The 13,432-nt window shown below is 42.2% G+C and overlaps 1 protein-coding gene across 11 annotated transcripts in view; it reads left to right on the plus strand.

Moving 5' to 3' along the window:
* LOC128615659 (ankyrin repeat and fibronectin type-III domain-containing protein 1) overlaps positions 1 to 13,432 on the plus strand; it is a 73,842-nt gene that overhangs the window by 13,155 nt on the left and 47,255 nt on the right. For all 11 annotated transcript variants that reach the window (XM_053637922.1, XM_053637932.1, XM_053637887.1 and 8 more), the window contains 2 exons: positions 3,768 to 3,949; positions 8,726 to 8,955. In XM_053637922.1, coding sequence (XP_053493897.1) covers positions 3,768 to 3,949; positions 8,726 to 8,955 — 412 coding nt within the window. The remainder of the gene's footprint in view (positions 1 to 3,767; positions 3,950 to 8,725; positions 8,956 to 13,432) is intronic.

The following is a 13,432-nucleotide window of genomic DNA, read 5'->3' on the forward strand; positions in this document are numbered from 1 at the left end:
TGCAGTTGCTGAGATATGGTCTGTAAAGGTCAAGCCGTCATCAAGAATCACCCCAAGGTTCCTGGCCGTCCCGGTTGGCATGAGTGTGAGTGAGCTGAGCTGTACAGTGAGGTTGTGGTTGATTGAGGGACAGGCTGGGATCACGAGAAGCTCAGATTTTGCCAGGTTAAGCTTAAGATGGTTTTCCTTTGTCCAGACCGAGATGTCCAAAAGGCAAGCAGAGATGCGTGCAGAGACGGATGGATTGTCAGGCTGGAAGGACAAATGGATCTGGGTGTCATCAACATAGCACTGATATGAGAAGCCATGAGACTCAATCACCTGCCCTAGAGATGTAGTGTAGATAGAAAAGAGGAGTGGACCCAGAACTGACCCCTGTGGAACGCCAGTTGTGAGTTGCTGAGTTTCAGAAATACCCCCCCTCCATGGTACCTTGAAGGATCTGTCAGAGAGATAGGATTCCACCCAGCGCAGAACCGTTCCAGTGATGCCCAGGCTGGAGAGAGTTGACAGGAGGATCTGATGGTTCACAGTGTCGAAAGCGGCAGAGAGGTGAGTAGGATGAGGACAGATGATCTAGAGGTTGCTCTTGCTAGTTGTAAGGCTTCAGTGACGGAAAGCAGAGCAGTCTCCGTGGAGTGGTTGCTCTTGAAGCCAAACTGCTTGGTGTCCAGGAGGTTGTTCTGTGTGAGAAAATTGGAGAGTTGATTAAAAACGGCTCTTTCAAGAGTTTTGGGGAAAAAAAGGGAGGTTGTGGTTGATTGAGGAGCAGGCAGGGATGACTAGAAGCTCCATTTTTGCCAAGTTGCACTTAAGGTGGTGTTCCTTCATCTAGTCCGAGATGTCAGACAGGCAGGCGGAGATGCATTCTGAGATGGATGGATCTTCAGGCTTGAAGGACAAATAGAGCTGGGTGTCATCAGCATAGAAATGATATGAGAAGCCATAAGACTCAATCACAGGTCCCAGAGATGTAGTATAAATAGAAAAGAGCAGAACTGACCCCTGGGAAACCCCAGTTGAGATTCAGATACCCCTCCCTTCCATGATACCTTGAAGGATCTACCTTCACATAGCAACTCCTTTGATTTCATGCCTGGGATCCTTCTTTCACCATGTCATACAGCCATTCTGGTAAAATGTGATTGATTCATTAGTGCTAGCTATATATACCTCTACTCTTGTGTCATCATATTTAACTCATAATGAAGCTCTTAACTTCATTATCTTGTTATGCAAGGTCATTGTGACATCAGTCAGTCAGCCTCTGGTGAGATCAAGGGAGAGAATCATCCAGTATGGGAGATGCTCCTAATATCCCTTAAAGCTGTCCCTTCTTAAAGCTGTCATATTGTGTGGGCTGAGTATACACACAACACTTCTACCAGGAGCTGTGGTGTCTGCCAACATACCTGCATGTAACATATGTGTTCACTAGTGGGTGGTGTCACAAGTAACAAAATAGAACGTAGAGGAAAAGAAAAAAAGAAATCATCAGATCCTCCTGATGTTGTAGAGGAGAAGCATGTATGCCCAAGTCAGTTTAGTGATGTAAGGAGAGAAAGATACACCAAAAGTATGTGCACCCCTGATCATCACACCCATATGTGTTTTTTCCCCAAACTGTTACCACAAAGTCTGAAGCACACAGTTGTATAGAACGTCTCTGTACGCTGTAGCGTTACAGGTTCCTTTCACTGGAACTAAGAGGAACCCAAACACTGTTCCAGCGAGACACACAGTGCACAAAGCAAGCTACATGAAGATGTGGTGTGTGAAGGTTGGAAGGAGGTAGAAGAACTCGAGTGTCCTGCACAGAACCCTGACCTCAACCCCACTGAACACCTTTGGGATGAACTGGAACTGGAGTCTCCTCACATCATCATCAGCACCTGACCTCAACCTCACTAATGCTCTTGTAGCTCAATGATCACTAATCCCCACAGCCACGCCCCAAAATCTACTGGAGAGCGTTCCCAGAAGAGTGGAGTGCATTAACAGCAACGGAGGAATAAATCTGGAATGGTATGTTCACCACGCTCATACTGTGTGGGTGTGACGGTCAGGGGTGCACATACTTTTGGCCATATAATGTAGTTTGTTGTCCAGAATTACATCAAGCTTACATGCAACATCATGTAAGATCACAAGATCTTGATGTGGCGGTGCATCTCTATGAATATGCATTATGTTACTACTCCTCATCTCACTGCTGGTGTTTACAGTGTACTCCCTGCTGGTCCTCAGTCTCTATGTTGTGTGTGTGTGTGTGTGTGTATGTGTGTGTGAAACTGAGAAACCTCGACAAATGAATGAATCTAAAAATGATATCCGGTTCTTTATACTGGTTTTTTTTTTGATTCATTCAGTTGTCGAGGTTTCTCAGTTTCACCAACAGTGAGATGAGGAGTAGTAATTTATGTAATCATAAATATAATGTCCCAGATATGCACTCTATTTCATCCCCACAGACTAACAGAGAGAGAGAGAGACAGAGAGAGAGACAGAGAAAGCGAGAGAGAAGCAATAATGAAGAGAATGTCCCTTTTGCTCTCTATCGATGTTCCATCTTTCAGTTTTCAGTATTTTATGAAGGGGGATTTTCCACTAAGGGCATCTGGCAACTGCACTGTCTCTTATCATTATCGATGTGAACTTAGAGGAGCTCTCTCTCTCTCTCTCTCTCTCTCTCTCTCGCGCGCGCGCTCTCTCACATTGTGGCGGAGTGTGTTGAGGCAGTTACTAACATTGCTATTTTTGGCTTTATCGTGTATATTTGTGTGTGTGTGTGTGTGTATGTGTGTGTGTGTGTGTGTGTGTATGTGTGTGTGTGTGTGTGTGTGTCTGTGTGGCTGTGCGTGCGTGATGCAGACAACTCCTCTCGCTCTATTTATGCTGCAGGCTGAGAGAGAGAGAGAGTGAGAGAGAGAGAGAGAGAGAGAGAGAGAGTAAGGGGATGAGAATGATACTCAGGTGAATTGTGGACTGCTGGAAGAAAGCATTCACAGCCTGACATACGGATAACATTGTTACACACACACACACACACACACACACACAGACATATAATGGCGAGTTTTGGGAAGCTGATTAATCGGAGAGATGGGCGCCGCAGTGGAAGCTACTGCTGTAGTGCAGCTGAGGCCAGGTACGATTCAGTGTGTGTGTGTGTGTGAGATAAAGAATGTTTATGGGTGTGTGTATGTACCATATATGGGTTGTATCTGAGTTTGTGTGTGTGTGTGTGTGTGTGTGTGTGTGTGTGTGTGTGTGTGCTTATATTAGACACATATGGATGATGGAAGGTTTGTGAATGAGATGTTGCATGTGTTTTTGTTGATGTATTTGCGTATGTATATGCAAGGGAATGTGCAACACACACACACAGACACACACACACATATACTTGTACGTTACAGATGAAATTCTTTGTTGTGGAGAGTGTGTGAAATGTTTCTATAGATGATACAGTACAGATTTTGTATAATTAATATCACTACATGTTGTATATTAAACTGCAGACTCTTCATGCCCCCCCCCCCCCGCTGTTCCTGATGATCTATACTTGTAGCTGTATGTTACATTTCTTAGATTAACATATTTTTTGTTCATTAAACAATTCGTAGCTGACATGCAGCGCTAATTTGTTTGATGTTTTAGGCTTGGTGGTAAATTATTGGCTAATTTGTTTTATTTCTATAATACGCATTTGCAAACATTTGCATCCCCAGTGGAGGAAGTGATCGATTTTTCATTATTTGTCGCAGGTCATTGGAGCGGCGTCTGCAGAGACCCCTGCTGTCCAAGTCTAGAACATTACCCAGCATCCCTCAGTCTCCCATCGTGGGCCGCTTGCACCAGAACTCTCAGCTGATTGGCAGAAGTGAGCCCTGCTCCCAATTGGCATCTAGCCCCACCCAGCTCACCGCCTGCACACTGCCCCCTGCAGGTACTGCATGGTCCTTACACATCCTTATCTCTTACATGAAAAACTCAGAACACCAGAATACAGTGGGGGTCTTTGCTGTGGCTGTCCTCAATAGTTCTTTAGATTAGCCCTGATGTACGGTCTTATTAAGGCTAGTGTAAGTGCAAGCATTGATGGCTTCCAGGGGTTGTACAGTACCTTTACTGATTCATTAATAGTCTCGACCTTTTGGTGGCATCTCACATGGGGTTTAGCTACAGGACAGTGCAGGCAGTTGTTTGGATGACTGTGGAAATGTCCATGGAAATGCCAATATGTGAGAAGCTTCTCAGAACCACTGATGGGCAAGATAACTTGAAAAGGGGCTTCGTCCTGATAGATGATTTTTATTGGGGTCTTGCCTCAAAGAGGAAAAAAGAAGCGGGAGAAAGAGAAAAGTGTATATAGATATAATGAATAAATTAAATAAAATCTAGCTTTAGTGGTGGAACTCACTATTTTTCTAGCAGTTAGCTAGCAAAGACTAAAATACTTTACTAAAAGACTTAGTAAGTCTTTTTAAATGAGACTTAAGTTACAAAATGGTACTATTTTCAGACTTTGAGCCCCAGGCCAAAGAACTGTCTCTTTGAATCCCATTTGCACCCTCGGGATCAACAACATCAGATAGGTCTATCCATCGATTAGAGCAGTCACTGGAATGCCTGGAGGAGTGGGTAGTCTTGAGCACAACTGCTACATCACCCTGGACCTGTTCCAATGGGTGGAACTAACAAGGTGACTGTCTCAATGGATTTCACTGCCCCTTGGCTCTACTCTTCTCTGGTCTGTACTGGATCTGCAGAGGTGGCACTGAGAGGTCACTAACACTGGGTCACTCACACTGAGAGGTCACTAACACTGAGAGGACACTAACACTGAGAGGACACTAATACTACTGAGAGGTCACTAACACTGGGAGGACAATAACACTGAGAGGACAATAACACTGAGAGGACACTAACACTGGGTCACTAACACCGAGAGGACACTAACACTGAGAGGACACTAACACCGAGAGGACACTAACACTAAGAGGTCACTAACACCGAGAGGACACTAACACTGAGAGCACACTAACACCGAGAGGACACTAACACCGAGAGCACACTAACACCGAGAGGACACTAACACTGAGAGCACACTAACACTGAGAGGACAGTAACACTGAGAGGACACTAACACTGAGAGGACACTAACACTGAGAGCACACTAACACCGAGAGGACACTAACACTGAGAGGACAATAACACTGAGAAGACACTAACACTGGGTCATTAACACTGAGAGGACACTAACACTGAGAGGACACTAACACCGAGAGGACACTAACACCGAGAGGACACTAACACTGAGAGGACAGTAACACTGAGAGGACACTAACACTGAGAGGACAGTAACACTGAGAGGTCACTAACACCGAGAGGACACTAACACTGAGAGGACACTAACACTGAGAGGACAATAACACTGAGAGGACACTAACACTGAGAGGACAATAACACTGAGAGGACACTAACACTGAGAGGACAATAACACTGGGTCATTAACACTGAGAGGACACTAACACTGAGAGGACACTAACACTGAGAGGACAGTAACACTGAGAGGACACTAACACCGAGAGGACACTAACACCGAGAGGACACTAACACTGAGAGGACACTAACACTGAGAGGACAGTAACACTGAGAGGTCACTAACACCGAGAGGACACTAACACTGAGAGGACAATAACACTGAGAGGACACTAACACAGGGTCATTAACACTGAGAGGTCACTAACACTGAGAGGACACTAACACTGAGAGGACACTAACACTGGGTCACTAACACTGAGAGGACACTAACACTGAGAGGACACTAACACTGGGTCACTAACACTGAGAGGACACTAACACTGAGAGGACACTAACACTGAGAGGACACTAACACTGGGTCATTAACACTGAGAGGACACTAACACTGAGAGGACACTAGCGTTGTGTGACATGAAACTCATTACACAATGGAGCTGCATGTGGTCCATGAGCAGGTTTACCAATTCAATGACATTTATGGCCAGTATACTCTTCCTGTTCCACTGATCTCTTTCATGTCGCATCATTACTTTTATATCACAAAAGTTTTCTCTGCTTTCTCTCTCTCTTTCTCTCTCTCGCTCTCTGTCTCTCTCTCTGTCTCTCTCTCTCTGTCTTCTTCTCTCACATCTCTCTCTCACTCTCTGTCTGTCTGTCTCTCTCTCTCTCTCTCTCTCTCTCTCTCTCTCTCTCTCTCTCTCACTCTCTCTGGGTTTTCCTTTTTCCTAAAGAACTAAAAGTCCCCATAATTTTCCCCACATTGGTTGCTAAGCAACTACTGTCACCAGCAGCAGTAGAGTGTGTGAGTGAAAGACACACATTCAATACACACATCAAACACACACAGATACACACATCAAACACACACAGATACACACATTCAATACACACATCAAACACACACAGATACACACATTCAATACACACATCAAACACACACACACAATACACACATTCAATACACACAAAAACACACAGACACACATTCAATACACACATCAAACACACACACACACATTCAATACACACATCAAACACACACAGATACACACATTCAATACACACATCAAACACACACAGATACACACAGCAAACACACACAGATACACACATTCAATACACACATCAAACACACACAGATACACACATTCAATACACACATCAAACACATGCGCATTCAATACACACATCAAACATACACATTCAATACACACATCAAACACACACACACACACACACATACACACATTCAGTACACACATCAAACACACACCCATTCAATACAAACATCAAACACATGCACATTCAATGCACACATCAGACACACACACACACACACACACACATTAAATACACACATCAATCATACATCCATTCAATACACACATCAATCACAGACCCATTCAATACACACATCAAACACACACACACCCATTCAATACACACATCAAACACACACACACATTCAATACACACATCAAACACACACACACTCATTCAATACACACATCAAACACACACACACATTCAATACACACATCAATCACACAACCATTCAATACACACATCAAACACACACTCACACACACACACACACACATTCAGTACACACACACACACATTCAGTACACACAACAAACACACCCACACACACACACACATTCAATACACACATCAAACACACACTCACACACACAAACACACACACACACACACACACACATTCAGTACACATAACAAACACACCCATTCGATACACACATCAAACACACACACACACACACACACATTCAATACACACATCAAACACACACCCATTCAATACAAACATCAAACACACATACACATTCAATTAACACATCAAACACACACATTCAATACACACATTCAATACACACATGAAACACACACACACAATACACACATCAAACACACACACATTCAATACACTTCAAACACACACACATTCAATACACACATCAAACACACATCAAACACACACTTTCAATATGCACATCAAACACACACACACTCACATACACATTCAATACACTTCAAACACACACACATTCAATACACACATCAAACACACACACACACATTCAATACACACATCAAACACACACACACTCACATACACATTCAATACACTTCAAACACACACATTCAATACACACATCAAACACACACACACACACACACACACACACACACATTCAATACACACATCGAACACACACTTTCAATACGCACATCAAACACACACACATTCAATACACACATCAAACACACACACACACACACTTTCAATACACACATCAAACACACACACATTCAATACACACATCAAACACACACACACACACACATTCAATACACACATCAAACACACACACACATTCAATACACACATCAAACACACACATACACATTCAATAAACACATCCACACACACAAACACACACATTCAGTACACACAACAAACACACACATTCAATACAAACATAAAACACACACACACACACACACATTCAATACAAACATCAAACATACACACATTCAATACACACATCAAACACACACGAACACACACACACACATTCAATACACACATCAAACACACACCCATTCAATACACACATCAAACACACACGCACACACACACACATTCAATACACACATCAAACACACACTTTCAATATGCACATCAAACACACACACACACACACATTAAATACACACATCAATCACACACCCATTCAATACACACATAAAACACACACACATTCAGTACACACATCAATCACACAACCATTCAATACACACATCAAACACACTCACACACACACACACACATTCAGTACACACAACAAACACACACATTCAATACACACATCAAACACACACACACATTCAATACACACATCAAACACACACCCATTCAATACACACATCAAACACACACACATACACATTCAATACACACATTCAATACACACATGAAACACACACATACACACACACATTAATACACACATCAAACACACACACACACATTCAATACACACATCAAACACACACACTTCAAACACAGCAGGTAGCTTCATTAAAAGAGTGACCTGTGTGTGTGTGCGTGTGTGTGTGCGTGTGTGTGCGTGTGTGTATGTGTGTGTTTCAGACTATGCATGGCGATTAGAAGACGATAATGAAAGTGAAGAACAGCAGGTGGGATCTGATGTGAAGCTCCGCCCACATTCACAATCACCATTCTCCCAGTTGCACAGCCGAGCTGCGTATTTACGAAAGAGTCTTTCCGTTGACGGACATCTGGGTGTGCCAGAGTATGACTCCGCCCAGTCACAGGGGCGTGGCTTATGCAACGATAAAGGAAAGCTGAAGAGAAAATTTGTGAGTAAAATCAGCATCGCTGTATTTTAGACACTGTTTTGTTTCAAAAATTAGTGACAGACAGAGATGGAGAGAGAACTTTATTTTCAACACACACACACACACACACACACTTGATGAGAGGTTTATAAATGTTTTATTTGGAGTGTGTAAGTTGAGCCCTCATTACCTGCTCACCTTCTGTAATAGAGCATTGGGTGTCTTATTGGAACCACACACACACACACACACACACACACACACAGGTTTGGATAGTTGCAGTCTGAATACACATGAGGGAGAGTTGCGTAGATATTTGTATTTTCCTGGAGATGGGTTCCTCTCTACAACTACTAAGTCATCTGTGTTTCAGGGTAAGTGTGTGTGTGTGTGTGTGTGTGTGTCCGTGTGTGTGTGTCCATGTCCGTGTGTGTGTGTGTGTGTGTGTGTGTGTGCGCGCGTGCAAACAAATGTATATTCTACTTAAAAATAACAAAGGCCTTTTATAGTGCATAATTTTGATTGATGTGATGATTATTAATTGCATCTTTGCTTGTAATTAGTTGTTTTATCCAGCACACATGGAAAAAATTAAAGATCCTAACCTCCATCGAAACCAAAAACACACTGTAGTATTGGGAATGTCGACCAGTCAGTGGGATATTAAACCTTCCGTCCTTACAGTATTTCATCACAGCCCACCTCCGCTCCGGATTCCTGCTCTGAAGTGTCCCAGTAGCCCCAGTTCGGATTGAATTCAAACTACCCATTTGCCCAGGGCTTTTATTACCTATTATTAACTGACTGATAAAACAAAACAAAATCAATGAAAATAAGTGGCTTGTAAAATAGCAGACCTGTCAGTAATGCATAGTCACAATCCCTTGGGGTAGTAAACAGTAATAAACATAACACAATACATTTCAGTATAGTCCTTTCACAAATCTCTCGCCTGTTGTCCGTCAGAGAAAAGTGTACAACAATATTTTCACTGTTGATCTGCTCTAACTGTTTGAGTGCATCTCTGCTGACACTTTATAATTATCATTACCACTAAATTTGTGTCGTGTTAGATTTTAATTAGTCAATTCAATGTGTTTTCCCTAATTAAAAATGGGCATATATGGGGACACGGTGGCACAGTATTTAGCAAGTTTTTCTTGCACCTCTGGGGTAGGGAGTTCAAATCCCGCCTCGGCCGTTTGTGCGTGGAGTTTGCATATTCTCCCCGTGATTCTCCAGTTTCCTCCCCAAGTCCAAAGACATGCTCTGTAGACTGTTTGGAATCTCAAATTGTCTGTAGTGTGTGATTGTGCCCTGTGATGGATTGGAACCCCGTCCAGGGTGTCCGCTGCCTCGTGCCCTGAGTCCCCTGGGATAGGCTCCAGGCTCCGGGTGACCCTGGGTAGGATACGTGATACTGAAAATGGAGGGATGGATGGAACTGTATACATATCTAATGTTAGCTAAGTCAAACACACGAATGAACCAAAAACATTCTCCATTTACTGTGACTGAAAGCGAGGACTCCTTTCTATACTGGCACAACTTTGAAGCAGGAAAATTGAGTCAGTTGGAGAAGTCAGAACACCTACACAACTGTAAATCGTTCCAGATTCACGATGGGTCATCTGATGCTTTTACTTTGGGGGAAAAGAAGACGTATTTTAAGGTTTCATCATATTTAATGCAGAATCACCATGTGCCTGACTTCCATAAACACTATGATGTGCTTATGGAGCAAACGGACATCATGCAGAGGCTTGTGTTGTTCGCATACCAACAGAGCTAACTTCAGATAACAGCTTCAGATAAAAGCTTCAGATGACCCAATGGTTGTGAGTGAACAAAACCAGTGAAATAATCTTTTTTCTCCTGAGCTTTAATATTTTTATTACTACCCATAGAGTCTCGTCTATTACTGAAATGCTACTCAGTCTGTCTTGATATTCGTTCTGGACCATGTGATGTTCTCCTGAAGGTTTCTGAAGAAGCACCTGGTGTAGATTGACCTGCTGTGTCATCCATGTTTGTTTATGGAGAAATGTAACACACACATACACACTACTAATGCCTGGTCTTCTCCAACAACCAATCAGATTATAGAGGCCACACAGAGGATCCTAGAAGGAGGACCTTTGTCTGTGTGTGTGTGTGTGTGTGTGTGTGTGTGTGTGTGTGTGTGTACGCGCATCAATAGTCTTGGTATGGTCTGTGATGTAGTATACATGTCATATACAGAAGTGAACACAAGATGGTAGTGTTGTATAAACCAACATCTCACTCAGAGAAACATTTCACGTTCACGACTTTGTTTTCTATGTAGGTCTCTCTGTCGCCCCCAGCCCTTTCATCTCACTCACACACACACACACACACACACACACACACACACACACACACACACGAAAAGGGGAAGCGTGGGAGTTTTTTTTATAGCTTTGGCGGTTGCCAGTGGAAACGGAGTAAAATGCTCATTACGTATGTAGAGTGTTAAGGGTCTGAATGGGGGTGTAGATGTTTGTGTGTGTGTGTGTGTGTGTGTGTGTTAGAATGATGTCCTCAACGTTCTGCTTTAATTAGGTAGAGGATGGTAATTGCTGATTTGTTCAGGTGGACTGGAATAACCTCTTATTATTGTGTATGGAGTTGAATGTAAATGGTATTGTGGCCTTGCTTTATTGTAAAAGACCACTTCAGTGAGTTTATGGACGTTTCCCTCACATCGAAGGTTTGATCTATGATCACTTTACACACTACTAATTATGACGTATGTTAAGCGTTTGGTGCAGGCGAAATTCTATCCCTTGCTAGTTTTAAACTCTTCTTAACATATGGTATGGATACTGCGGCGTGTTTGATATTGTAGGGTGTTTGATACTATCGGGTGTTTGATATTGTAGGGTGTTTGATACTGTATTGTGTTTGATACTGTCGGGTGTTTGATACTGTCAGGTGTTTGATACTGTATTGTGTTTGATGCTGTAGGGTGTTTGATACTGTATTGTGTTTGATACTGTATTGTGTTTGATGCTGTATTGTGTTTGATACTGCCGGGTGTTTGATACTGTATTGTGTTTGATACTGTAGGGTGTTTGATGCTTTATTGTGTTTGATGCTGTAGAGTGTTTGATGCTGTATTGTGTTTGATACTGTATTGTGTTTGATACTGTATTGTGTTTGATGCTGTAGGGTGTTTGATACTGTATTGTGTTTGATGCTGTATTGTGTTTGATACTGCCGGGTGTTTGATACTGTATTGTGTTTGATACTGTAGGATGTTTGATCCTGTAGGGTGTTTGATACTGTATTGTGGTTGGTACTGTAGGGTGTTTGATGCTGTAGGGTGTTTGATACTGTATTCTGTTTGATGCTGTAGGGTGTTTGATGCTGTAGGGTGTTTGATACTATAGGGTGTTTGACATTGTATTGTGTTTGATGCTGTAGGGTGTTTGATACTGTATTGTGTTTGATACTTTAGGGTGTTTGATATTGTATGGTATTTGATACTGTCGGGTGTTGGATACTGTATTCTGTTTGATGCTGTAGGGTGTTTGATACTGTTGGGTGTTTGATGCTGTATTGTGTTTGATACTGTAGGGTGTTTGATGCTTTATTGTGTTTGATACTGTAGGGTGTTTGATGCTGTATTGTGTTGGTCCTGTAGGGTGTTTGATACTGTATTGTGTTTGATATTGTATTGTGTTTGATGCTATAGGCTGTTTGATATTGTATTGTGTTTGATACTGTAGGGTGTTTGATACTGTAGGGTGTTTGATACTGTATTGTGTTTGATGCTGTATGGTGTTTGATACTGTAGGGTGTTTGATACTGTATTGTGTTTGATACTGTAGGGTGTTTGATACTGTATTGTGTTTGATGCTGTATTGTGTTTGATGCTGTATTGTGTTTGATACTGTATTGTGTTTGATGCTGTATTGTGTTTGATACTGTCGGGTGTTTGATACTGTAGGGCGTTTGATACTGTATTGTGTTTGATGCTGTATTGTGTTTGATACTGTCGGGTGTTTGATACTGTCGGGTGTTTGATGCTGTATTGTGTTTGATGCTGTAGGGTGTTTGATACTGTATTGTGTTTGATACTGTATTGTGTTTGATGCTGTATTGTGTTTGATACTGTATTGTGTTTGATACTGTGTTGTGTTTGATATTGTATTGTGTTTGATGCTATAGGGTGTTTGATATTGTATTGTGTTTGATACTGTGGCCTGTTTTTAGATGGACTGATATAATTACATCCTTGTTAATGAGAAATACAGTGTGTGCATTTAAACTGCACCCATGTGGCCATTTCTGTAAGAGGCACTATCTTGTTTTTAATAAATTGGTATGTGTGTGTGTGTGTGTGTGTGTGTGTGTGTGTGTGGACTGGCAGGCTGTCTGTACCATGGCTAAAGAATGCAGCCCTTCATATGCTTACAAACAGCCACTGCAAATACTGTGTGTGTGTGTGTGTGTGTGTGTGTGTGTAAACATG

Source organism: Ictalurus furcatus, chromosome 1 (assembly GCF_023375685.1).
Source record: "Ictalurus furcatus strain D&B chromosome 1, Billie_1.0, whole genome shotgun sequence".
Taxonomy (NCBI): Eukaryota; Metazoa; Chordata; class Actinopteri; order Siluriformes; family Ictaluridae; genus Ictalurus; species Ictalurus furcatus.